The sequence below is a fragment of the Opisthocomus hoazin genome, chromosome Z (genome assembly GCF_030867145.1).
Source record: "Opisthocomus hoazin isolate bOpiHoa1 chromosome Z, bOpiHoa1.hap1, whole genome shotgun sequence".
Taxonomy (NCBI): Eukaryota; Metazoa; Chordata; class Aves; order Opisthocomiformes; family Opisthocomidae; genus Opisthocomus; species Opisthocomus hoazin.
The window spans coordinates 38978969-39006149 of record NC_134454.1 but is presented as its reverse complement, the minus strand read 5'-3'; the positions used below and the strand labels follow the sequence as shown (position 1 = coordinate 39006149).

General features: G+C 44.6%; 2 protein-coding genes across 4 annotated transcripts; one reads left to right on the top strand and one right to left on the bottom strand.

The window, feature by feature from the left end:
* Positions 1 to 1732: 1732 nt before the first annotated feature.
* On the bottom strand, positions 1733 to 13114 carry MARVELD2 (MARVEL domain containing 2). The gene is made up of 6 exons (XM_075411848.1): positions 12047 to 13114; positions 10532 to 10564; positions 9236 to 9372; positions 7422 to 7593; positions 6944 to 6994; positions 1733 to 6044 (listed from the first exon to the last, which is right to left on the bottom strand). The coding sequence occupies exons 1-6, from the start codon at positions 13112 to 13114 to the stop codon at positions 5928 to 5930; spliced, it is 1578 nt and encodes a 525-aa protein (XP_075267963.1). The 3' UTR covers positions 1733 to 5927.
* LOC142358962 (uncharacterized) lies at positions 12920 to 26637 on the top strand. Of its 3 annotated transcripts, XM_075411850.1 has the most exons (4): positions 13324 to 13386; positions 20003 to 22796; positions 24219 to 24362; positions 25546 to 26637. In XM_075411850.1, the coding sequence occupies exons 3-4, from the start codon at positions 24336 to 24338 to the stop codon at positions 26608 to 26610; spliced, it is 1092 nt and encodes a 363-aa protein (XP_075267965.1). In that variant the 5' UTR covers positions 13324 to 13386; positions 20003 to 22796; positions 24219 to 24335; the 3' UTR covers positions 26611 to 26637. The 3 variants fall into 3 exon arrangements, with proteins under 3 accessions (XP_075267966.1, XP_075267965.1, XP_075267964.1); XM_075411849.1 differs by lacking the exon at positions 13324 to 13386 and having other exon boundaries at positions 13480 to 22796; XM_075411851.1 differs by lacking the exons at positions 13324 to 13386; positions 20003 to 22796; positions 24219 to 24362 and adding an exon at positions 12920 to 12979.
* The last annotated feature ends 544 nt before the right edge of the window (positions 26638 to 27181 follow it).

Below are 27181 nucleotides of genomic sequence, written 5' to 3'. Positions count from 1 at the left end.
TAAGTGAATATGCTAATTGCTCTGACCAAAGGAAATGTAATTATTCCTTAAAGAGTATACATTCCATTTTTCAGGTAGCTTTAAATTTGCTGTTTGTCTCCTTTAGAAGCATACAACTTATTTTTTAAAGGTGGCCAGAAGGATATAAGAACGACTAGTTCATATCCAGGAGGTCCTGTCATTACAGATTACAGCAGCAATATTTTGAAATATTAATGTAGTAGAGCGGTTCCTGGTCAAGATACTAAGCTGGATGCGTTCTAACCATACATGCCAATGCAACTTTGAAAAAGTTTATTTTTGGTCTATAAAATAGTACAAGTCTAGACTAGAAGATTTTGTAATGTAGGGATTGCTTAGAGATGAAAAATTCCTGAAGCTACAGCTTTTCCTTTTCACTTGCTTTTCAAAATAGGGCAAGAGGCTATTTTGTTTGTACACACACAACTGAAAAAAATCTAAAAGAAAGCATCAAGAAGAAAATCAGCCACAGTTTTAACACCCGGTAGAAATACTGGGGTTTGGGCTGGTACACAGGTGTGGGAGGGGCTTTCATTGTTCTCTCCAAAGAAGAAACGCAAAGCACTTGTAATAGCAATTATCTTCATATGCAGGCAGAAAACAGGTTGTGCTTCTCACACTGAAAACGCACTGTTACATTTATAGATGTTAACTAATCACCCTCCACAACTACCATGGTAAAGATTATAAAACTACGTTTAACTATATCAGTAATTTTCTTCTGTTACCCCTACTTTGCTATGCCCAGACACTGACAAAAAATGTTGCAGTAATATCATACCAGTTGATACCAGATGAAGCACAGCATGCTCCGTACATTCAGGGATTTACTACAGCAACTAGTTCACGCTGGTAAAATCAGAGGATGATTTGCTTAAATAGAAGAAAAGCATTTTCAGTGGCATGGATTAATGTCAGAGTGCTTGAGAAGACGACATGGTGATAAAATGTTGCCATAGGACGGATTGGCCTTTGGAGAATGAAGAAGCAGGGAAAAAACACAAACGCGAGTGTACAAGGGAACAGAGGGACAGATCTGTTAGCAGAACAAACTCGCGCATAGAAAAACAGGACCAGAACTATGAAACATTCAAAATTACCAAGATCTAAAATCCGTGCAAAATTTACATAGAAATTACACATGCCTATATACAATTTTTGCATATCTCCAGAACAGAACACTACACACAGTGATAGAAAATTACTGTAACCACTCAGTTGCAGGTAGAGGGGAAGAAACCCAATGACATCTACAGTGTGCATATAATTTAGGAATAGTAGGGAATAAGCAATCTTTCAGGATGAAGGAATACATCACAGCCATTTTACATGTTCTGGTAATTCCACAAGGTCTTTATCCATATTTAAACAGGATTACAGAACTGTTCTAGAACTGTACAAATGTCTGAAATTACTTATTTTGTTAAAGAGTGAAAATTACATGAGGTCTTAAAAGCTTGCAGATGGTTGCTTTCCCGCAATGCAAGCAAAAAGAAAATGCAGTTATGCAGAAGTGTACTCTTTCACGTGCAGAGTTTTGTTTGCAGATTAGCATCAAAATACAAGAGGAGCTAACAAATTAGTTTAACGTATTTTGATGTTACGTGATCAAGTCTAAAATAATTCTGAGCAGCACTGACCCATCTCAGCCAGAGTTTCCACTTCATAAGCATCACAGTGAGGAATAGCTCAACAAAGCTGGAGATACAGTTTTAGCCAATTTCTCTGCAGAGCAATAATTACTTCACTGGATACAGTGGCATTGTGCCAAGACTGGGTTTGACCTCTTGAATTACAGGAAAGCTGCTGAGCATCCGTTTCTAAGCGGTGTCACTCTGCATCCAAACAAGACAACAAATCAGGAAGAAAACATTTAAACAGTACTAACATTTCCTTAAATAGGAGATGGGGAAAAACTTACCGCCTCTGTATCTTTCAGCTTGCTGCATTTATCAGGAGCAATTTATAAATACAGGGGAAACAGAGGAGAAATTAATTAGCTTTCAATTAAACCATACCTGGGAAAACTACAAGCTAATTTAAAGGAAAGCAACAAAAAGTACTGAAGATGGAAAAAAGGAAATTCTTTGGTTTAAGAAGTCAAGATTTGTTTCTAGGAACTGAAATAAAGTTGTGTGTATGTAGTCTACTCCCATTAGGTCACACGCTATCCTTTCTTAAGAAGGAAAATAGTCCAATTTGTAAAATGCCAAAATGGAAAAATGTCTGGAAACTGACAATTTCAATAGAAGAGAGAAATGAGACTTCTTGCAGAACAGGGATATTTTTTATTGTCAAGGCCAAGAATTTCCATGCTGACAGGAATGCAGGATTTACTTGTAGATTATGATTATCCAAATGCTTCACATCTCACCACAATTTTGAGATTAACAAACAAAACACTGGATAGCTTCTTCTACAATTTCAAATCCATTAGGTTTTTCATTGCCAGAAGTATTTTTGGTTGATAGAAGGTCATGAAAGCTAGTCCATCCTACTGTGTGATACGAACTTTTGGTTACATTCATTAGGTGCTGCTTTATCTGCCCTGCAAAAATGTACAGATTGGTAGAGAGTATGCAGGTGTTGCCACATTTATCTTGATCAAGGATATCCAGCTGTTTTTGCCAAGATAAGAAAAGAAAGCCCTTCCACCGATGTATTCAAGTCCAGTTTGAAAACTATTATATTCCTGGAAAATGTAAGTCTGTTGGACATTTCCCTTTGTTGATCTGTGGTGCCAGGCAGGTTTTTCCTAGGAGGAAGACTGAAGGATAGAAGTTCTTGTTACATGCACTTGGTGTCTGAGGACAGGCTGTAACGCTGTATGCCGGCTGATTTTGGGCAGTATTACCGGGTAAGTTTCAAATAAATGTTAACTACTTTCTGCAAAAACCCAGTCACGCAAGTAAGGCCACATCACAGACTGTTTACAGGTACGTGCAACACCATAGATTCAGGGAGTTGAGAGTCAAGAGATTGCACAGAGAGACCTAGGTGACAATCATCTAGTAACTTCCATTTTGTCTGAAGTATACCTTCTTTAAAGATCTCAAGAGATCACTTTCCCTGATAGTTCTGGTTGTAACCAATTTTCACTCATTTTCCTCCTAATTTTTGTCTTACATTTGACCAGCCTCAGCTCCCAGCCATTAATTCTTAATTCATTAATCGCAATTTCTCCAAGAGATAAAAATGTTTCCTAGACTGGTATTTTTTATTTGGTACGTTCATAGTGCTGTTGACAAGACCCTTTTGAGTCCTCCATTGATACGTTAGAGCAAAACTAGCTCACCAACTGTATGCGCCAAAACTGCCTGCTTAGCAGCACTGCGGTCTGTAACAGATCCAGGGCTGAGCAAGTAATTTACTGTAACAATCGCAATGTGTTGCCCTGCTGGATTTCTAAGCTGCAAGGGTAAATGCCTTCTCCTGAGCCTCCACACTCAGCACATCCCACTGCTGTGCCCTGCACTAATCCTATTTGAAACCCAAAGGCTGGCAGAAGGGAGTATTTCTACCTGTCTTCTCTCCCCAGCTTCTGGAAAATCCACTCGGCCAACACCTGTGGCACCTTGCTGGGAAACATGGAGGATCCACACATACCTGTCGCTGTTTGGTTTATCTACTTGTTCCAGCCACAGGCATTGTGTCCCCCTTCCCCAACCCATTTATTGGAAACTTTGCAGCAGGATGGTTCTGCAGAGGCTATGCAGGCACCGTCTGAGGGGCCAGGAGACAGCTTCTCTGAGACTGAAACTCAGAGCACTGTCAAAGGGAGCCTGGAGCTGGGTCTCAGTGTCCTGAGGGAGGAAGACCTATTAAGAGTACAGATTGTGAATCTTCAAAAGAAAACATCAGTCAGCTTTTTTTTAGCACTTCATAAACATCAGTTAAACCTTAAACTTGGATTAATCTTCTTCTCCTGGTACTGATGCAATGTCCAGAACCCCACTGAAAAAAAAATGAGAAACCTGAACTTACAGTGAGAGGTCATTTAGCTTGCAGGGATTTGGACTAGGACCTCTCTTACAAAGAAAAGTTTAACAAGTATACAGCACGACAGGTATAAAACAGTTGGCCCAGCTGCTTTGTAAGGTAGACAGGTTTCCTCTTCTTTGAAAAGAATAGAAACCTGAACAAGAGAAAGAGGCACCTGAAAAGAGAGGGAGAACAAGGGACTGTCATCTGACTTCAGACTGATGAAAATATTGAGACACCTTCCAGGTAGACGAGATTGAAGGCTTTCAAATGAAGGGGTGCCAAGTTTTCAAATTCTCTCAGCATTCCCATGGTGTCTTGTGTTATTTACTTCACCCACTAAAACTCTTGGAATCAAGTGGCTGATAAAATTGGAATGTCAACTTTATAAATATGAAAGTGGGTTTGTAGCCATCAGGATTGCAGTGTGAATGAAAAGGGCTCGAAAATCAGAAGGGTTATAACTGCCAGAGCAAGGTATATTACTGCATTTCCAGTACTGAGGAACAGAGGTGGTACTACCATCACTGTCTGAAACGGAAACAGCTTTCCTGATGTCCTGCCTTTAAATTAAGGCAAAACTTGAAAACCTTCTTTTAAAGAAAAAACAATTGCTAACAAACATTTGAAATAACCTTAGTTGGAACACTTTTTTCTAACAAAATGCCTTTATAAGTAATAGAATAACATGGCTACACTGGTGGGATTTTTTTCAAATTAAAATATATTTCAGAACAGACAAATTGCAGTTGTAGAAAACTGTACAAAGAAACAGTCAATGCTTCTAAAAATTTTAGATTTTAGCAAGTAAAAAAGTAAACAAAGATGCAAAAAAGCATACAAAGAAAATTTGCTAGCTTATAAAAACATTTGCATATACAAATCTATCCCCAAGATAAAATATAAAAATGTAAATTGAATTTATGCAGATGTGCTCTAGAAAGCATGTCTATGAAAACATTTTAGCTGGCCTTATAAAGGATACTCATAATTTATACTTCGAATGAGAATTATTTTTGCTGCATTTACTCTCTGAATGTCAAGTTCACAAACAGCTGCTACCTAGACAAAAAGTCCTGTTACTTGCTGATGAAGAATACAGTGTTTTGCTTTTAAACCCATGGATTCCTACTAAGATGACCCCAAGAAGATACGCAGAGCATACTGGCCTATAGCAACACTAATGGAACACTAACATGAGTCTCATCCTCTGCCTCTGTTTCTTTAAGGGCCTGTATAAATTTGTTACATCACCTCTAGGGGAATTAAAAACAAACAAAAAAACAAAAACCAAACAACAAAACCCCAACACAACTTCCCCTGGGCTCCCAGTATACTATGATTGCTTAAATAAGAACTTACTTTACATCTCTTGTTGGGTGAAATTCCAGGTAATTTCTGACATACAGCAGAGCATTTGGAAATACAATACAAAAACTCTTACTAATTTTCAACTTGCCAAATTATTCAGTATGATTAAGCACTGCACTAAGCCCCAGCCAGAAAGAACAGCTCAACTCTTTCCGATATCATTAAGATGTGAACTATAAATACAATCTGAAATTGTGAACAGCATTTCTATGCAAACTCTTGACATGGTATTTAGAACTGCTTTCTCTGGTGGGCTTTGCAAGTTTGCAAATACAGTATTTTCAAATAAAGTACTCGTATCTAAGGGGCCAGGCTGTGTACTGTCTAATAAAGGCAGAATGTTAGCACAGGTTTTCTAAACTCACCTGAGAGCTTCATTACATTAATTTAAAATTGGATCTGCATGTAAAACTCACCAGTAACGCACATCTAAGTAAGTGACAAAGTGATTAAACAATCCCCATAGGTGTACTGTTCTGAAAGTAAATAAATAGTTTAAAATATGCATATTGATTTAGAACATAGAAAATAGTATCCACAAAGGGAAGGCACAGCTAAGTTTCTACGTTCCAATTCATAACTTTATCATAGTCCTGAATTCGTTGTTTTATGTGAGAAAGCTTATTCTTTAGGTATTCACAACGCTCCTTTTTCTCCAGAAATGCAGGATCCTGCAAAAAATACAAAAACCTTTACATTAATATATTACACTTTCAGACTCTTCTGAGAATGGTCTATTATCAATTACATTCTTGATGAATGGCACTATATAAATATTCTCCTATATCAGATTCTTTTCACCTGGCCACAATTTCTTATTTCCTCCTTCCCCTTCCTTCATGAAAGGCTGGAAAAAGAGGTTCTGCTTTTATATGCTGCAGTTACTTAGTAACCAGAGCAGTTTTTAAACAGAAATCTGCAAAATAAATGACATGCCACTAAACAATTTAGACTCTATAGGTGTGTTGTAGTATGTCTAATAAATCCCTTCCCCCCAAAAAAGCAATGAAATTTAACTAACATGGACACAAAATTTGAATTCAATAAAAAAGAGTTATTTGTAATGTATTACGTTTTTAATGGAACACAGGTACACATTTACTGCCCGCATTTAAAAACTACAAAGTGAAACTTCTTGGATTACACTGAAAATTACTTTTTGAGAGTCTAAGCTCCATGCCACAAAGAAAACACAGGGTAAGACTGTGTTTTCTGTTGTTAACTTATCTGTTGGCTGTGTCAGTCAGTGCATATAAATGAACTGGATCTCAAAAAATAACCAGTCTTCTGAATGCAGAATGTTAAGAGATGAGACATACTCTCGCTTAACTGTTGGGTTTTGTTTCCCCCCCCATGTGGCTAATGGAATCATTATTCTCAAAACAGTGTCATGTGTGGAGGGGGTTGTGTCCCAACTTTGCCAAAGTTTTAAAAGACAAAATATACAAAGCCCTGTAGTAGCTACAGATACCCTGAGCTAGTGAATTGCACCTAGTGTCAGACACGTCACCTATTTACAGTCTTTGCTATTCACTAGATTCACTAGCAATCTAAAGCTGAAAACACTCACATTTTTCTTCTTCTTGTATTCTTGCAGAACTTTTGATATCCTTTCCTGTTCCTAATGAGAAAGACCACACATTTTTATAAACACTTGAGAGTTTTCTCCATATCTTCAATTCTACAAAATACTCATCAGAAGTAAAAATCTCATTTGATCAATCTATACTAGTTGTAACATTTTAGCTGTAAATCTTGTACTTGAGAAATAGTGAAAGTACATTAACTGTAACTCATTCAAACTTCACAGTTACTAGCATGAAAAAAAAAAAATCCCACAAAAAAAACACAGACAGAAAAACATGTATACAGCTTAACTGCAACCTTACACTTGACTGATGACCAAACAAGAAATAGCATTTGTTGGGAAACTTTCTCTCCCACCAATTCACTGCCAGTATTACAAGACACTGTGCCCTAGCTAAAGACAGTCAGAAACTGCCTAATACCACACGCGTCTTCCATGAGCCCATTTCACAGGTACTTACATATAAGCTTTCAGGATGGTGAGGAAGCTGTCTCATCAATGCATCCAGCTCATCAAACTTCTTTAATACAGCATGAATTTCCACAGACAGTTCTTTATACTCAGCAAACTGATCATTGAATACTGCTTTGTATCTGTCTCGCATTTCATTTGTTTGAATTGCTGGGTATTTCCTTAGAAAAAAAAAAAAATGAGGTTCAACAAGGGCAAATACAGGGTCCTGCACCTGGGGACGAACAACCTCATGCACCAGTACAGGCTTGGGGTGGACCTGCTGGAGAGTAGCTCTGCGGAGAGGGACCTGGGTGTCCTGGTGGACGACAGGTTAACCATGAGCCAGCAGTGTGCCCTGGCTGCCAAGAAAGCCAATGGGATCCTGGGGTGCATCAAGAAGAGTGTGGCCAGCAGGACAAGGGAGGTTCTCCTTCCCCTCTACACTGCCCTGGTGAGGCCCCATCTGGAGTACTCTGTCCAGTTCTGGGCACCCCAGTTCAAGAAAGATGAAGAGCTACTGGAGAGAGTCCAGCGGAGGGCTACAAGGATGGTGAGGGGACTGGAGCATCTCCCCTACGAGGAGAGGTTGAGGGAACTGGGCTTGTTCAGCCTGAAGAAGAGAAGGCTGCGAGGGGACCTTATAAATGCCTACAAATATCTGAAGGGTGGGTGTCAGGAGGATGGGGCCAAGCTCTTTTCAGTGGTGCCCAGTGACAGGACAAGGGGCAATGGGCACAAACTGAGGCACAGGAAGTTCCGTCTGAACACGAGGAAGAACTTCTTCCCTCTGAGGGTGACGGAGCACTGGAACAGGCTGCCCAGGGAGGTTGTGGAGTCTCCTTCTCTGGAGATATTCAAGACCCGCCTGGACAAGATCCTGTGCAGCCTACTGTAGGTGACCCTGCTTCGGCAGGGGGTTTGGACTAGATGACCCACAGAGGTCCCTTCCAACCCCTACTATTCTGTGATTCTGTGACTAGTTTTAGAGATAGGACTTCAACAAACATGTGGACCCTTCAACTTTATAGTGTATTTCTGTTTCGGTTACTAATCTCATAACCTGATGAAATTTTCATGTATGTAAAGTACTGAAATCACAGAATGACTGAATGGTTGAGGTTGGAAGGGATGTCCGGTAGTCATCTGGTGCAACCCCCCCGATCAAGCAGGGCCACCTAGACCAGGTTGCCCAGGACTGTGTCTAGACAGCTTTTGAATATCTCCAAGGGTGGAGACTCCACCAGCCCTCTGGTCAACCTGTGCTAACCCTCACAGCAAAAAAGATTTTCCTAATATTCGGGTGGAATCTCCCGTGTTTCAGTTTGTGTCCTAGTCTATGGCAAAGAGTATAAAAATGAATTCATGACCTCATACTTCACCATGGAAAGGCCTACCCTGCTTCAATGGAGCACATTATAGATTTAGTACTTAGAAAGTACATGAGTAGTCAAATTTCAGGGGCTAAAAAGACAAATAATTTCCCATGTATTTTATTTTTTTCTAAACTGCATGTGTGGTGGTCTTCTCTTCCTTTGGCAATTATGGTACTTTACTAGATTATAAAATTCTGCTTTAATATTTGAAGTTTGGGTGGTGTTTTTAAAATTTAAGATTCTTTATTTATATTACTGGTTCTATGCCATTGATACCAGCTGCAACTGTCTCTATTTTTAACATTAACTTAATAAAGAATTATGAGTTCTCATAGCATATGCATGGCAGAGAAACCATGAGTGTATATATGAGAAATGCTGAGTGGAAAACATCATTCAAGTATTCTTCATTAAGTTGGTTTAAGTTGGTCAAAGTCAAGTCACTTACGCTAAGTAGTCTGGCATCACTATAGGTTTAGGAATGTGGCCTGCAGGTATATGACCATTAAGGAGTTCCGGTTTTCTTTGCACTGATTTAAGCTGCCTGTAGGTGACCTCTTCTCTTGGTCTGTCATCACTTTCATACTGTTTAAAAAGAAAAAAAAAAATTCTTCATTAAGTCAGTTTTACTTCAAATGCAATATATGTAAAGCGCAAAATACCGAATTCATTTGAGAACAAACTGAATTTGAAGACAAAACTTGAACACAAGTATTGAGCAGCAGTAGAGGCAAATCACAGATATTTCTTATGACCCTTATTGTAATTAGAAAATTAGTGAATAGTTACAGTGATGTTTCTCACACAACACCCATCTTCGGTTTGTCCTAACAGCAGTACCAGTGATAGATAAATACTTCTTCAGGCTTGGAAAGATTTGTCTTGTCTCAAAAAAATAATTTAAGTAGGTTCCCTTGGATATCCAATCTAATTTGTGAATGAACAGGAATCACTCAGTTCTCTGCAGTTCCCTTTTCCCCTTTTTTCCTATTGCACAATTTATCCCTTGATCCAGAAATAAAAGCACATGGAGTCTCACTGGAACACATAAAACAGGATTCTGATCCAGTACTGAAGCAACAAAGAAGACAGTAGTCGGAAATTCACAGTATCTAACAAGAAACATTTAACACTGAAATAAATACACCATAGATTCTCTGGAAATCATCAACATCTGCTGTTAGGAGCCTATAAAATCTTTGTAGTGTATGGAACTGCATCTCTGTGTGGCAGAAGTACTAGAATTGCTGATACTTTAAAACAAGCAAGGAGGTCTTTGGAGCAGTCTCAGAGACACACGGACAAGGTCAACTCAGAGAGCACCTACCACAGTGCTTCCACTGGCTCTCCTCCAAATTAAGCAGCCAGCCAGGAGCAAAGAGTCTCTAAAACCTACAACGCCATCAGATGACCTGCTGTTCTAGCCGTGTTCTAGCCAAACTAGGTGATAAATGCTACAGAACTTGTCACTTCAGGAAAGAAGGTAAGAGCACATACAGAGGCAAGTCATCACATTTGCTATCTACAGTAAGTTTTATAACCTAGCCCAACTAATAGTAACTTCTTTACAGGCTTCTTCCAAATCTTGTAGGTAACAGAACGTTGTCTGGACTACTTTCAAGAATTATACCTGATCTCTTCCAAGCCAAACAAGTAAGTAAATAGATAGAGGTCAATCAAAATAGGCACAAGAAAAAGAACAACCATTTGGAAATACCAGTAAAAACAAATTCCTATTTCCTACCTGCTTTTCTGGAAAAGAGGACTGTGTTTTCATCTGTCAAAAAATGCACAGAACTGTTCTTATTTTCAGCAAAAACAGTATGCAAAAGCACAGACTCTTAAAATCTAAACTATTTCAAAATCTTACTGTATAATTACATTTATATTTACACGTGAAGAAATTCAGCATAAGGAATATGTTCAGATCAATTGATTTAAAGACTGTTCAAGAACAGTGGCATGAAAACAGCTTGCAGGAAACACTCCACCCACTTCCCCGTCTCCTTTATTATTTCACATTCCAGCCCGTATTAACTCACTGACACTCTGCAGGCTAATTCACTGCCTGGAAAACACAACAGTGCACTAACCAGTAGCTCAGCCGGCAGCTGTTTTGCACAGCATTCTCCAGACCCTAACCTGTGTTATAAAAGTAGTCCCTTCAGAAATACTAGGTAAATGGAATAAAAGAACATGGAAAGCAATGGGGAAGAGTGACTGAACACCTCCCGTATAACTCCAGCAATCACCTCATTCTTGCAGGACATATTAAAAGTTGGTTAAAATACTTTTTATCAAAGATCTGCAATGTACTTTTCGAAAGTGGAGTCTCAGTTTTATGCAAGGTGGTGGAATGGAAATGCTGCAAATCGGACTGCAGTCACAAAGCAGAGGAAATACAACTTTAAACTTGCTCTCTCCTACTAATATCACTTAAATGTTGACCCGTCCTTAAGTTAGGCTTATGTAGGCTTCACATATGTTAATTTCTATGCTGCATTAAGTTTTATTATTTTCTTAAAAAGACTTCTTTGGTAGTGTTTTCATGTGAAAGAGGTTTTATACAAATGACTTTGAATTCTCCAGCTGGTAGCGGTAAGTCTCTACGACTACAGTTTATCATTAACCAGGGAAGTACTGAATGCTTCTATTAAGGGCAAGGTCAGCAGCAACGCGAAATGCTTGATGTGAAAAAGATGAAGTTGACTAAAATCTTGCCAGCTCTGCTATTACTATTATTTTCCAATACCTATTGTAAGGAAAACTGAAAAGACATGACGCAGTAGCTTGGAATTTCGCTTGCAAAGTAAAAACATGTTGCTACGGACATTCACACTAGCGCTTAATGTGATGAAAGCGCAGTCTTCAAATAAATGCTAGCTGGCTTTAAGCCTAACCCTACTGAACAGTTGAACCCGTGCATTGTTCATTTCTTCCTTTGTTTGGAAAATACACACCAGGAAGCAGTTGATCGGCTGACGCAAGAAGAGAGCTGACAATTAAAGAGAACTGAGCCAGCTCCTTATCACAGTGAATTAAAAAAAAAAAGTCCAAGAATTTGGATCAGACATCTTAAAAAAGCCTTTCATTTGGTAATCTTAATCGTTAAGACTGGTGAAAGTCCACCCTCAAAGGGTATGGACCTGCTGCTGAGAAGACACCTGACAGGACTGCACCTACAGGCACGGCAAGATCTTAACACCTGCTCCCCACCACACCACACCTAGTCCATACAAAATGGTAACTCGTGACCTACCTCCTGTTCCATTAACTCCCTGTGCCTCCTTGCTGCTTCGTGCCTCCACAACTTCAGAGCCACCACCGCGCTAATTAGATAGATGATCACCGTGACAAACAAGAAGATGATTGCTGCTGTCTGACCTCCCTCTACCCGGCAAAAAGAGGCGTTTATCGGCGTCTTGAACAGCTGGTAGTAGCAGAGCCCGCCTCGGTTGGTATCGTTCACATACACGATGGCAGCCGACATGTACAGCAAGAACAAAGCCACGTTAATTCCGAACTCGGTCAGCGGCCACCAGTTGGAGTCCAGCAGGATGGTCCGGTAGTACATCGACATGCCCAGCACCAGCAGCACTATCGTGACGATCCACGCCAGCCCCGCCACGACCAGGACGAAGGGCGTCTTGGGCCCGCTGTAGGAGTAGCCTCCGTAGGCGCCGGCGGCCCCGTAGCCGTAAGGCTGCGAGTACCCGAACATGTTGTACCACTCGTTATCCTTGTGCACGTAGGCCGTGACGCAGGCGAAGACGGCGGCGCCCAGCAGCAGCTCGGCCACGCAGAGGATCCTGAGCAGGCCGGCCCAGGACTTCATGTAGGCGTACCGCTGGTTGTAGGCCTCCACCCGCTCGCTGTAGGCCCGGCCGGCGACCGCCCGCCAGTCCAGCGACCCGCCGGGCTCCCCGGGCAGCATGGCTTCCGCCTCCTTCCGCCAGCTGCAGCTCCCGCCCGACCCCCCGTGAGGATCCTGGAAGGAGCCGGGCACCGCCGCGGGCTCCGGCCGCAGCCGGGGCGGGGAGGGCGGCGACGAGCATTCGACCCCGTCCGAGACGTACCTGATGTCGGAGGCCGCGCTGTCCCAGCCGGAGCCGCCGTCGCGCCTCCCTCTGAAGAAGTTCTTCCACGAGTCCGGGATGAACCGCCGCACCGGCTTCGGCTCGGCCGGCCCGGGGTAGGCGTCGGGGCCGAACGGGGGCTGCAGCGGCAGCGGGGGCGGCGGCAGCGGGGCGGCGGCCCCCGGCTCCGCGTCCCCGGGGAGCGGGGACCTGCCGGGCCGCCCGCCCTCCGAGCCGGCGCTCCTCGACATGGCTGGCGCTCAGCCCGGCCCGGCCCGGCCGCCTCTCCTGCGCCCGACAGGAGGAGGCTGCCGCCGAGTCCAAGGGGCGGTGGGCGGCGGGAAAGGGACGGCCCGCCCGCCGCCGGCACCCGCACCTGCACCGCCCCGCCCCGCCCCGGCGGCCTCACCTGCGGCGGCCCCGCCGCCTTGGCCCGGGGAGGCGGGAGCTTCCGCCCTCAGCCCGCCCGGGAGTGGGGGGGGTACGGCACTGCCCACGCCCCGCAGCCGTTCGTGGCCTCAGGGTAAGTCGGGGGGGACCGGGGGAGGTTGGACGTCAGGAAAAATGTCTTCACGGAAAGAGTGGCCAGGGATGGGGACGGGCTGCCCCGGGGCGGCGGCGGAGTCACCGTCCGTGGAGGGGTTCGAAACGCGGGTGGAGGTGGCACTGCGGGACGTGGTTTAGCAGGCACGGTGGTGGTGCTGGGCTGACGCCTGGACTGGATGGTCTTAGAGGTCTTCTCCAACCTTAGTGATTCTGCAGAGAGCGAAGTCACGAGGACCTCTGCTTGGCTGTCGGATTTTCCCTGTGATGAATTATGGAAGCGTTTCCGAAAATGGAGTCCATAGTAGTCTGACATACAGCATGTATTCAATTTGTATTTTTTACTATTTTATTTATGCTTTACTTACATTTTGTGTTCATGTGAAATATCTGTGCCAGAGTACAAAACAGCATTAATAGAGTGGGAGTTTTATTTACACTGTCAGTGTGGGATATCCATCTTTTTACGTATGCAGTACAGTCTCTCCCTTCAGAAGGTTCAAACTTCCAAACAGCAATCTTTCTGAAGCTGTAAATTTTAACAAAACCTTCAAATGCTGACAACTTATCAAATGTAGGCTCCAGAAACATGCTGTACAAAAGCAAAGTAGATAAAAATGTGTTAAATATAAAGAGTGACACTACCTATCTACAGTCTCTTTTGAACTCTGTTAGTCTTAACCCAGTCTCTATTAGTCTTAATTTATTGTCACCTCTTTCTGTAAGTATGGGTAACTCTCATGGCTCACAACAGGGAGGGAATGGCTTGTGATTCAGTAGTTAGCTCAAGTCTGGCCCTGCAAAGCTAAAGGAAACCTCAGGAAGCTTGCCTTCATGCTGACCTGGCCTTCTAGCCCACCCGCATAGCTAAAGGAGTACTTTCATGCAGACTATGCCCTCTTTAGTGAAGGTCTTTGCAGCGTATTAACCTATTCTGGTGAGTTAGTGGTTGATATTTTGTTATATTCAGTCACTATCCTATTCCTCTATTTCTAATTTATCTTCCTCCATGATTGCTTGAGCTGCAGCAGGCAGATGCTGACTGCAAGGCTGTTTATTTCGGCTGTATGGCTGGATGTAATTTTATCCCATTTTTTCTCATTCATTCTTCTTTTCTGCATTTGTACAGCCATCTCCACAGCATTCACATCAGCAGGGTCCCCCTCCTAACTAACAAATAATTCTGGTGTGCCACAATCTTTATTAATAAGTGTTTCAAACTTTAACCTGTAAAATTATAATGCCAATGGTAAGTTACTGCGGAAAAAAATGTTTCCTGCTCTCTCAGCACAGAAACTGCAGTATAAAGGACTGCCCACACACTACACGGGTCTCTGCCCTTCACTGATGCTCAGCTTTTCTGACAGTAATAACCTCTATCAAATTTGTTGGCAGTAATATTCTCTATTCACCACCATTAATTAAAGCCTTACACATTCTTGTCTTACATCACTGCCATTGGTATTACATTTTTGTGGCTCTGTACACATCTTCCAATTACAGGTATTTGTGCCCAGAACTTAACAGTACGTACCTTACATGAGAATGCACAGAACACATCAAAGTTCCTCTCAGATAAAGCTTGAAATGGTACACACCCAACATATTAATGCAGATACAAAAAGTTTGCCAGTATCTAAATGTATGCCGCAGACAAAATTAACGGCATAAGGAAGTCGACAGTTAATTTTTAAAGTTATAAACATCTTGGCTTAGTCTAGGGAGATTGCAAAGAAACACACCAGTTCGGGATACCTTCCTTTCTTCCTGACCAGCAATCAGAACAGTGTTCAATATATTTAGTGGGGAACAGGGTCATTCTTGGGTAATATAGCCTTAATCTTACAGGCAGGTATTTCATAGTTAAACTCAGACAATAGTACAGTCATAAATATGAAATACTTTGTTGGATGCCCTGACAAAGTTTCTCTCTTGGCTAAAAAAAGAAGTTAGTCCCATTTCAGTTAACTGTGATCACGATCCTTTACTAGAAAAGACCATCACAATTAAGTCTCTTTTTTGATTGCAGAGATACCGAGATTATAGAAATGTAACCGATGCTTTACTGGCATAAATGATCCCGATGGTTCAGAAGGCTCACTAGAGTCACAGTATAGCATGCCACGCTGTGTCACCCCATCAACGCTATGCAGTCTGTAAGTAGAGCACTGCAGTCTCACAACTGGATAAAATTAGTATTTTTTGAGCATTCTGACAGTTAAAACAGAGGCACTTCAGTAGATGTAGTTTTATAAAAAACTTTATTCTAAACAAAGTTGTACACTAGGTAGTCTGACAGGCAAAAATTCCACAGAACAAAAATCAGTGCTGATCTAATTTCTAAAGAAGCACTTGTTAAATTATTTTTGTAGTGCTATAGGTGTACAACTGAAGGAAAGAATAATCTCCCACTATGCCTCCTTTATTACACCTCTCACTAACACTACATGTAGAGAACGTTCTATCACAGTACCAGATGAATGTTTCGTGTCATGATAAACAATGGGCAAAGCGCACCACACCCCTTTGTGTCAGTTCAATTTTACTCTCGCTTAAACCTTTTTGTTTGCAAAACCAAAGATTTTATCCAGATCATGCACTGACAAACAGACCTATGTCTAGGTCAGAGAACTATTATTTGATACAGTGGAAGAGAAAGCTGAACGAGGATTAAAAACAAGATTGTAGTTAAAATGTTGCTACCAACATTGTAATTCTAAGTAGATTTGAACTGAAAAAATTTTAAGAGCCAAAATATAAAATTATGAAAGTGAGGGAAAGTCTCAATTACAGGTGTACACTAAAGATGTTTCTGTAGGAAAGAATACTTTTCCTTCATTTATTAAGAAATAATGTGTTCTTAAATATAAGTGCATGTCAAGTTTACCTCCCAAAATGTCTTTTCAATGGCAGCTTCCCAACATCTTGGATAAAGGCAATCAGAGCTGAGAAAAATAATCACCAGCATCATACTGGGTAGCTCACAGTGTACACAGAATTAAAGACACTGGAAAGAAATAATTGGTATGTTTGGTTAAGTGGTCCTGTATACATTTGCATTATTTTGGATACCAAACTAGTTTACACATTATTTGAAGTGTTTAGGATATTACCATAACATATTTACAGATTGCCTCCATGGAATATTAAATACCTACTCTCCGTCAACTGTGTATTCATTATATAGAGTTATTATTACATAGCCTGCAAAATTATTTAATCTGGATGGTAAAGCCTTAGTTAAGACATAAAGCCTTTTATTAGAAGTAATTAACATAGCATAGGTGACCCAGCTGCCTGAGCAGTGATTTTTGGATTAAATGCCATATACGGTAAATACCTGCTAACGGATTGCCTCATGTTACACAATTTTTTTAAATACACAGGAAACTTTGATTTTGTTTACTTTGTTTGGGAAAGGCTTTTTAAAGCCTTTTGTATCTGCTTATGTTACTTTAAAGGGATCAGTAAGCAATGAAGGTCTAGTTAATATAGTCTGTTCCAAAATAGTTAATACAGTCAATTTCCAAAAGGCTTCCCACCAAGTCCCCTAAAGGCTTTTAAAAGAAGCCTTAAGCCTTAAAAGAAGTTTAAGCCTAAAAGAACGACTTAATAATAAAGTCTGAGAAATAATGAACAGAAAGGAAATGGGGCAGGGGAGTATGAACTAACGGTTAACTGCCGTCGTGGAAGAAAGTTGCCCATAAAGTCCCGCAGAGATCAGCACTGGGACCTGGGCTATCCGGATAAGGCAGTAGCTCCATCTGAACACACTCTGGTGGTAAACAGAATATTAAATAGAGATTTTGCAGCAAGACAGTTTTCTTGATACTGTAAGAGTTGGTGGGGGGGCGGTGAGAACACGACACAAAACGTGAGTAAAAAACCTGCTAAACCATAATTAAAGTATATCTGTTCTGTACCATAAAAAGCAGCATGATGACTTTAATGACTACACACAAGCTGCTGACAAATGAGTCCAGAAGAGAGATAAGCAGTTGGGGTTAACATATACAGATCATAAAAATGGTGAATTGCTTCATTTTTGCCTTCACTGGATATTAAAATTTCCTGACAATCTTTGTCCTTTGATTATAGAGTTCACCACCAGTGCAGTCCAACTTTTTTTTTTTTTTGCTAAATCCTGCTAGAGTATTGATTCAAATGTAGAAGACTGCGAAGATCTTTGGTATCTCATGAGCAAGCTATTTCTGATAAATACATAAAACACAACAGCAGTAAACTGCACAGACTTAAACACATTTTTAGGAATACTTTTCAGTATTTCAACATTAGTTGCATCTCCACGAGTGCAGGATTAAGATTTTACCAGAAGTATGGAGAGAGACTAATTTGGACACAGAGCAGACTTTCTTAGAGGCCCCCAATTTATTTTTCCATTAAAGGAACAAAACAAATGTACCTCTTCAAACAAGTATTTTTTTAGAAGTAGTGTATAGTAAAATTTGACAAGTTTATTTGACAAGTTTAGTATTGCATGCAAATCTCATCTATACTACTCACTTCTCTAAGAAATCTAAGTGTAATACCTTCCTCAAAACATCAATCATTTACCTTTAATTGATAAGGAACCCCTGGGGTTCATATAAAGGCCAGAACCCTGTTCTTCCTTGCCAGTGGGCAAAGGCCTTGAATGCGTTTGATTGTATCACCCCTCGGTTAGCCATAGATGCACAATACTTTTCCATCCTAAATTGTGACCAAGATAGAAATTAGGCATTATATGAGCCCAAGGTGTCTGTACAGCGTGTCTCTTTTGAAGTAAACCACACTCTCTAACTGCAGTGATAAAGTGTGCCGAAAAGATATTCAGGTTACTGTCGAAAGCAACTGAATGAAAACGCTAGCTCAAGTGCTTTAGAGAAAAGGCTTAAGGTTTCCAATACATTTTTAGCATAAATTTGTTCTACTTAAAAATACTCTGTGGAATATTTTACAAATATTATGATCATGGAATATTTTACGAACACTATGACCTGCCGTAATAAAAAGCTGACAGAAGTTGGAAGAAATCTGTACACAAATAGCCTGCGTCTCTCCTACTTTTGATGTAGTTTAGCATTTATTAACAATTCACTGTCACCTGTACTACAGAATCATAGAATGGTTTGGGTTGGAACAGACCTTAAAGATCATCTGGTTCCAACCCCGCTGCCATGACCAGGGACATCTTCCACTAGACCAGGTTGCTCAGAGCTCCATCCAACCTGGCCTTGAACACTGCCAGGGACGGGGCAGCCACAGCTTCTCTGGGCAACCTGTTCCAGTGCCTCACCACAGGTTCTTCATGGTGAAGAATTTCGTCCTAATATCTAATCTAAATCTGCCCTCTTTTACTTTACAGCCATTCCCCTGCTATAAGGTCACCCTGGAGCCGTTTGAAGTGATACAGCTTGTAAGAAAGTAGTTGCCTGCTACCCTTCATGAACACTTAGAGAAAAATCTAGAAGTTCAGTTTCAGAGTATAATAAAATGTATATATGCATAAAAAAAAGACATTTACATTCCTAAGTGCTGTTCCTACAAAGGACATCAGCACTGCTCTAATATTCATTGCCTTTCACAAATCATCTATATCAGCAAAAAAATCTGCATAGTTCTATTATAGGTTAAACACGCTTGCAGACATATGTGATTTTTCCATGGTATCATATCTAAAAAACAAAGCAAAACAACTCAAAGAAACAACTTTTTAAAAAATCCATTTTGGTTTTTCACACATCCTATGAAAGTTAGAATACCTTTAGAAGGTTAGGGAGCTGGCACTCATGACATGCAAAGTGAAGGTCAGAAACAGGAGGTAGGTTGGTTTCTTCCCAGAGAAGGCTAATGGTGAGGTGGAGGGGCAGACTTCAGCTCTCTAATGGGTGGTGAGAGAAAGGTGAGCTTGGATTCCTGCCAGCAATGCAGAGCAGAACGATGGGAAGCAACAGTCACCGCAGGTTGCAGCAAGGGCAAGTCCATCCTCCACCACAAGCTGGACTGATAGTGGGAGAATGGCTGTTAAAATTAGAATATAGATGAGATGGGAGCAAGAACAGGGACGTGTAGTTGCATGAATAGCTATTTTCATGTATATTGAACAAAATTTTTAGCAAATGTGGTTGCTTAGCTGCTGGCGGCTGGGTTAAACCACAACAGGCCTTTTTGGTGCCCAGTGTGGGGCTCGAAGGGTTGAGATGACAACAGGTCTGACCAGAGTGTGTTAAAGGAAGTCTGTGGTAAGCATTTGTTATGTTGGTTTGGTTGTTGCTGGTCACAGTGTGGCCTTACTTGCTCTCAGAGTTGTTCTCAGGGTTGTATCGTGTAACAACTTGCTTGCCGTATATACTGTGTGTCAGTGCTTACGTGCAGTTTATCACCTCTGTGTGTGGAATTAAGGTTATCGCTTTGCTGTGCTGTATGGCACTGGCTTGTGGTTTAATAAAAACATTGGTTGCGGGACCAGTTTTTCACCTGTATCCGGCGGCGGTGGGCAGCGAACACAGCAAAGCAGCGTTGGCGGCTTTATCTCTGTACTTCGGGAGCCATCTACTGCGAGTTATTAATAATTACACCTCTTTTTCTCTTCAAAGAGCCAAGCTGTAGGGAAGATGTCTTCTTATATCTTCCCCTTTTCCACCAGGCTAATTACAACAACTCTGAGACTTCCCGGTACGCTTGGGATGTTCAAACCAGCATGCTCCTGTTGCTAGCTCTCCTGAATGGGTGACAGGTGTTGCTTAGAGTTAAAAAATATTTAGCAATACTACAGGTACTCCAAGCCCCGTGACAGGCACTGCGGCTACTCAAAACCCAGCGACAGGCGTTGCAGCTGAACCGACCTGTGCTGGTAAAAGTCTCGGTGATACACAAGAAGAAATACATTAAAAAATCAGATTGCAGGGGTGAAGATGAAGCAAGGTCGTCACGAGAACAGGAGGAAGAATCGAGATAATCACCCCATCCTTATCTCTGGGTGAGCTGTGAAATATACACAAGGATTTCAGCCACCACCCAGGCGAGCACATTGTCACATGGCTGCTCCGATGCTGGGGTAAAGGGGCCAGCAGCGTGGAATTAGAGGGCAGGGAAGCCGAGCAGCTGGGACCCCTGTCTAGGGAAGGAGGCATTGACAAGGTGATTGGAAGAGGGTCAGAAGTCCTCAGCCTTTGGAGATGACTTCTCTCAGACATGAGGAACAGGTGTCCCTTCAAGTAAGATATTATAAACCACCTAGGCAAGTGGACCTCCATGAAGAGAGGTATCCAGTACGTGAGGGAATGACCCATGTGGGAGCTGATTTACTGGACAACCTGCAGTCACTCTCAGATCCAGATGAAGTCCCAAGTACCTGACCCCTGTGGCAGAAGTTTGTACGGAGCGCACCATTGTCTTATGCCAACTCATTGACAGTAATGGACTGGAAAGGCAAAGAGGTGCCAACGGTGAAGTGGCTGGCCAACTCCGGCAATACGAAGAAAGTCTCTCTTCTCCCAGTTGGACCGCGTTTTGACTGTGGAAAGGCTGTCGGAAAAATCCAAAACCATGTTCAAAAAACTGTTTGAAAAACTGGATAGGTCCTACTTCCCACCTGTACGGACCAGTATCTCAGCTATTAGGAGAAAGTATTCCTCTGCTCAAGAGAGACAGTACACACCATGGAGCACCCTGTGGTATTACCTGTGTGACCATGAAGAGGACATGAGGAAGTGGGATGGAAAACCTACCTTGACGCTAAAGGCAGGGGTAAGTGAGTTAGAAGGAAAAACAATCATCACAGATGAGGGTTCTCCCAGGAAAATTGCTACTCCGGTTTACAGTGGGGAGTTCTCCAGGTGGAGCAGAAGGACTGATCTTGCTTCTGATCATAGTGGAGGGACTTCTGATTGGTACTGACAAGAAGCGAGTACCAAGCCTGGGGTAACCCACGTATGCCACATGAATCCATTCGTCAACAACAAACACTATGACCAGGACTAGATGGGCCCTGCCTCCAGCAAGGACGAGGAGGGGGACAGCCGCGTTTATTGGACTGTGTGGATTCAATGGCCTGGCGCATCAGACCCGCAGGGGTATCAGGATTTTGTAGACACCGGTGCACAGTGTACTCTAATGCCATGCAGCTATAAAGGGCTAGAACCTATCTGTGTTTCTGGAGTGACAGGGAGATCCCAACAGCTAACTGTATTGGATGCTGAAGTCAAACCTAACTGGGAATGAGGGGCAAAAGCAGCCAATTGTGACTGGCCCCAAGGCTCTGGGCATCCTTGGCATACATTACCTCAGGAGAGGATATTTCCAGGATCCAGGAGGGGACTGGTGGGCTTTTGGTACAGCCGCACTGGAGACGGAGGACATTAAAGAGCTGTCTGCTTTGCCCAGTCTTTTGGAGGACCCTTCTGTTGTGGGGTTGCTGAGGGTCAAAGAACAGCAGGTGCCAATCACTACCACAACAGTGCACCGGCGACAGTATCGCACCAACCAAGATTCCCTGACCCCCATCCAGAAGCTGATTCATCAACTGGAGATCCAAGGAGTAATTAGCAGGACTTGCTCACTCTTTAACAGTCCTGTATGGCCAATGTGAGAATCTAATGGAGGGTGGAGACTTCTAAAAAGATCCATCATCTTATGACAGATGCAGGTCAAGGAACTGATCAAGCAACAGGTCAAGGACCACTTCTGGAGGGATGAACAGAAGGAAAAGTGAAAAGGCTGGTGGAAAAAGTACAAAATGTGCCACCGGGAGAGCACAGGTGAGGAGAACACAAGTCTAGCAAAAGAAAATGACCCCAAGAAAACTTAACCAGAATTCAGTGACTACTACATAGGTGAAGACAGCCTTTCAGGCTATTCAGCAAGTGGTGAAACAAAGCATGAGCCAAAAAGGACGGGGAGTACAAGCGTGGAGATAATCTGTGAAGAAAAAGGGATGGGCACAATGAGGCCTCCTAAAAAGAAAAAACAGCAGAAGAAACACTGGAAACATCACGTGAATAACTCAGCACCTTTATCTCCAGTGGCAATTAGAATTAACAGTGGTAGTGACAAGAAGCCAGAGTACCGAGTGTGACAGCAACGTCACTTGGAATGGCACAACTCAGACAAATAAGAGGGAAAAGAAGTTTCCATTCTCTTTTCTGGGAATGATCGGATGTCAAGATTTTTACGGAGTCAGCAAGGAAACTGGAGGAGCAGCCAAAACTTATGTAGTACTACCAGCAGAAGCCATCCTTCCTATAGTACCTAGAAAGACCACCACCACCACTGACACTAACGATATCAAAGACACTTGTCAACAGGTCACGTTGGTTTGACTCCCCAGCAGAAAAGTAGCGCATTTTACACTGAACACTGCTGAGAAGTGAAGAAGGTAGAGTATGTCTGGTGCGTACCTTTTAAGGTTTTTCCGAGTCACAGAATCATAGAATGGTTTGAATTTGAAGGGACGTTAAATATCACCTAATTCCAGCCCCCGCCCCCCGCCACAGGCAGAGACACCTTCCACTAGACCAGGTTGCTCAAAGCCCCATCCAGCCTGACCTTGAACACTGCCAGGGAGGGGGCAGCCACAACCTCTCTAGGCAACCTGTTCCAATGCTCCGTCACCCTCGGAGGGAAGAAGTTCTTCCTCGTGTTCAAATGTAACTTCCTATGCTTCAGTTTGTGCCCGTTACCCCTTGTCCTGTCGCTGGGCACCACTGAAAAGAGTCTGGCCCCATCCTCTTGACACCTGCCCTTAAGATATTTGTAGGCATTTCTAAGGTCCCCTCTCAGCCTTCTCTCTTCAGGCTAAACAAGCCCAGCTCCCTCAGCCTTTCCTCATGGAAGAGATGCTCCAGTCCCCTCATCAGCCTCGTAGCCCTCCGCTGGACTCTCTCCAGTAGCTCCTCATCTTTCTTGAACTGGGGAGCCCAGAACTCAATGCAGTACTCCAGATGCAGCCTCACCAGGGCAGAGTAGAGGGGGAGGACAACCTCCCTCGATCTGCTGGCCACACTCTTCTTAATGCACCCCAGGATCCCATTGGCCTTCTTGGCAGCCAGGGCACACTGCTGGCTCATGGTTAACCTGTCGTCCACCAGCACACCCAGGTCCCTCTCCGCAGAGCTGCTCTCCAGCAGGTCCGCCCCAAGCCTGTAGTGGTGCATGGGGTTGTTCGTCCCCAGGTGCAGGATCCTGCGCTTGCCCTTGTTGAACCTCATCAGGTTCCTCGGCACCCAGCTCTCCAGCCTGTCCAGGTCTCGCTGAATGGCAGCACAGCTTCCGGTGTATCCCCCACTCCTCCCAGTTTGGTGTCATCAGCAGACTTGCTGAGGGTACACTCTAACTCTTCATCCAAGTCATTTGATGAAGAAGTTGAACAGGACTGGGCCGAGTACTGACTCCTCTGGGAGACACCACTAGTTACCGGCCTCCAACCAGACTCGGCGCTGCTGATGACACCCCCTGAACTCTGCCATTCAGCCAGTTCTCAATCCGCCTCACTGCCCACTCACCTAGCCCACACTTCCTGAGCTTCCCGAGGAGGATGTTATGGGAGACAGTGTCGAAAGCCTTTCTGAAGTCAAGGTAGACAACATCCACTGCTCTCCCCTCATCCACCCAGCCATCCTTCCTTGATGCCCTGAAGTCCTAGTGGTAAAAGCCAGGTCTTTCTGTTTCCTCATCTTCTGAAGACCGTGCTAAAAGCTACTCTGTATACTTTCCAACATTTTTCTGAAGGCAACCATGAGCTGACTTTTGAAGTGGCATAGGCAGAATTCCAATGTAGCTCAGTCCACTTTTGTATTTCTGAACGTTTTATAGACGAAGAAGACGGTCAGCCTCTGCAGCGCAGATATGTGCGTGATGCGGAAAGAACTTCTTCAGGAGTCAGTAACGGAGCCGAGAACAAAATGCAAACACCCCTGCTCTAATTGCTAAATGGAAGCTCCTCCCTACCATGGAAAGGTACAGATGGACAGGGCATTGTAGTAGAACCTCTCTGTACGGCAAACAAAATGCACCAGAGTTGCACACGCTTTGCGTCAAACAGTATCGTTAGGTGTCTTTCAGTGTGCTATGGGAGACGCAGACACGTTCCACGTAGGGAAAAAAGGGCAGCCTGGGCATGACACTACCCATTTTCACAGCACTGCCCCTTTTCAAGCCCATAATCAAAAGGCCAAACTACACAGCGCACAGCAAGCCCACTCCACTCCATTTACTCTTCAGAATAAATCAAGCGGGATTGTGTTTATAGAAAAAATGCCAGTGGGGGTTTAAGAGCCGTCAAATTCCTGTGCATGTTACTCTCTGCCCCAAGCCCTCCTTCAGACCCCTGCAATGGCTTCCCTACCACTTCCTTCTGTCTGCTGGTAAGGAGATGCAACTCACCCAGCAACTTATGAACATGCACTGAGAGGATGACAGAAGTGACAGTCACCCCATGGGATGACAGAGGCTTCAGAAAGGCCCAAAGCAGGGTGGGCCTTGGGGTCAGACCGGGGTGCTCAGGGCTTTTTCCGGCTGGGGCTTGAAACGCTCCAAGCACAGACACGGCACAACCGCTGCAGCCAACCTGCTCCACTGCCGGACTGTCCTCATGGGGGAAAGGTTGCTCTTCATCTCCAGCCCAAACGCCCCAGTTTCAGCCAATGCTGTGGGTCTGCGGGGGGAGAAATTCCACTGTGATGTCACCGAGGGGTGGAGGGTGACGTCACTGAGCACTGGAGTGTGACACGAGCGAGCCACAGAGTGGGACCTCACGTCCCTCGCTGGTTATCTTTGGGCGATGGCAGAGCCTGGCCGAGTCTGGCTCATGACTCCGGCCGAGCGTGCCTTCGAGGTCTGGAGGGTGGAGACTTCTCCTGGTGCTGGGTGGTGCTTCGGGGGCTGCCGTCAGCAGCTCTCGCTGCCCGTCCTGGAGCCATCGCCTGTGTTTCCCCGGCCCTGCCTGCTCCAGGCAGCCGGGCACTGCGGGGTGCGCTTGCAGCAGCGCAGGTGAGCATACAGGGAAACGTCCCCGTGGGGCGGTCATGGGGTGGGCGCTGAGGCTCGGGGAGCGGGGAGGGTGTCCTTCTTGAGGGAAACAGGCATGTCTTCCTCCCGTCTGCGGGACGGCGAGTGACTGTGGCCTCTCTCCCTTTTGCAGCGTTTGACACCCACAGCTGCGGTGCCAGCGAGAGGGAGCAGCTCCTCGTCCTCAGCGCTCTCCAGCCCACAACAGCATGCAGAGAGCATGGCTGTTGCGAGCGAGTGGAGCTGCCCCATCTGCCACGACCATGAAGAGGACATCGCCTACATGTCACCTTGCCTCCACCAATTCTGCTTAGGCTGTGCGCTGCGCTGGGCATGGCAGAAGCCAAACTGCCCCCTCTGCAGGTTGCCGACAACGGCCATCTTGCTCTTGGTGGAGCTGGAAAATCTGGAGGATTATTTGATGTTCCAAATCCCAGGTGCCACAGAACCCCCGGCTGAAGACCACCAGGATGAGCAGGGGGCTGCGGGGCCGGTGGCTGGTGCTCAGGTGGGCGGCTTCTCTCCTGAGGTCTGGGCGGACTTTTTCAAGAGCCACCCAGACAACCTCAAGACCCTTCTGCTGTGGGTGCGACAGGAGCTCGCCCAGGAACAGTGGTGGCAGGTGGCTGTGGTGGAGGGCACCATTGTGCAGTGCCTGTGCCTGTATGGGCTGGACGCGGTGTTGGTGTGGGAGCTGCAGGCCCACCTCCAAGAACACACACCGACATTCATCTGCTGGCTCATCACCTCCGCTGTGCACCTGTACGGCAGCGAGATCTGCCAGCACCTGGAGCAGCAGGAGCAGTGCGCTGCCGGCGGGCAGGACGAGGGGCCTGCAGCCAGCCCCAGCCCCACGGCCTCCCGGGGGGGCACTCCTGACCCCCTCTTGGACTCTTCCAGCAGCTCTGCGGGCTCCGATGCAGAGGAACAGCCATGGACATCGCAGGTCGCCCTCCGCGGGGATCCCGGCTGGCCCCCACCTGCGCCCGTCCCTGCGCAGCAGGAGCAGCCCCGCCAGGAGCCGGGGGAGGCCGCGGTGGCAGGGCCCTCTGCCCAGGGCTGCAGCCGCAGCCCCTCCGCTCCCACCCAGGGCAGGGACCACTCGCCCGAGGGGCCCCGGCGCTCCCCGAAGAGGAGAGCCCCCGGCCACAACCACGCTCTCCAGCCCTGCAAGAGGCCGCCCCGACGGCGGCACTAGCAGGGCTCCTGCGTCCGTTTCTTGAAGAAGAAGGAAATAAACTCATTTTTCTCTGGCAGAGTGTCTGGCTGCTGCTTTCTCCTCCTTCTCATGGTGTCTCTTCCTCCCCCCGTGCCCCACCGTCGCTGGCACCAGCCTGCTGGGGGGCATGGCCAGGAGTCCCCAGACGGATTCTCCTGCCAGCACCACCTGCTTGTTGCTGTCCTTTACACTCTCTGCTGCCTCCACGACGCACTGTGATCCCAGGTGCAGCATGGCAGTCAGCTAGGACATTTGGGCAGGCCAAGGACGGCGTCATTTGCAGAGGACTGGCCCAAGACAGAGATTTTTCACTTAGAGAGCACCAAGGCATCCGGCTCTTTTTGTTAATGCCTTGCTTTTGTGGAAGGGATGGTGCTGAGTTTCAGCATCTGTGCAAGGACAGGAACGACTCTCACACACATTGATACGATGCACAGTCGGATTTCTTTAGTATTCCGCCTGTGCGGTTATATACATTTTCCATATCTATACACTCGATTATGCTTATTCAGATAGGCTACAGACATAAATCACACACTGTGCACACGCC

What these genes read in the sequence shown, in the direction of transcription:
- MARVELD2 (XM_075411848.1), bottom strand. Translation starts at nt 13,114, where the DNA reads ATGTCGAGGAGCGCCGGCTCGGAGGGCGGGCGGCCCGGCAGGTCCCCG. An exon ending in GGGAGTTAATGGAACAGGAG is followed by an intron (nt 10,565 to 12,046) that starts GTAGGTCACGAG and finishes ATTTTTTGACAG; the next exon opens with ATGAAAACACAGTCCTCTTT. An exon ending in GTGATGCCAGACTACTTAGC is followed by an intron (nt 7,594 to 9,235) that starts GTAAGTGACTTG and finishes TTTTTTTCTAAG; the next exon opens with GAAATACCCAGCAATTCAAA.
- LOC142358962 (XM_075411850.1), top strand. Translation starts at nt 24,336, where the DNA reads ATGGAAGCTCCTCCCTACCATGGAAAG. An exon ending in CTCCTCCCTACCATGGAAAG is followed by an intron (nt 24,363 to 25,545) that starts GTACAGATGGAC and finishes TCCCTTTTGCAG; the next exon opens with CGTTTGACACCCACAGCTGC.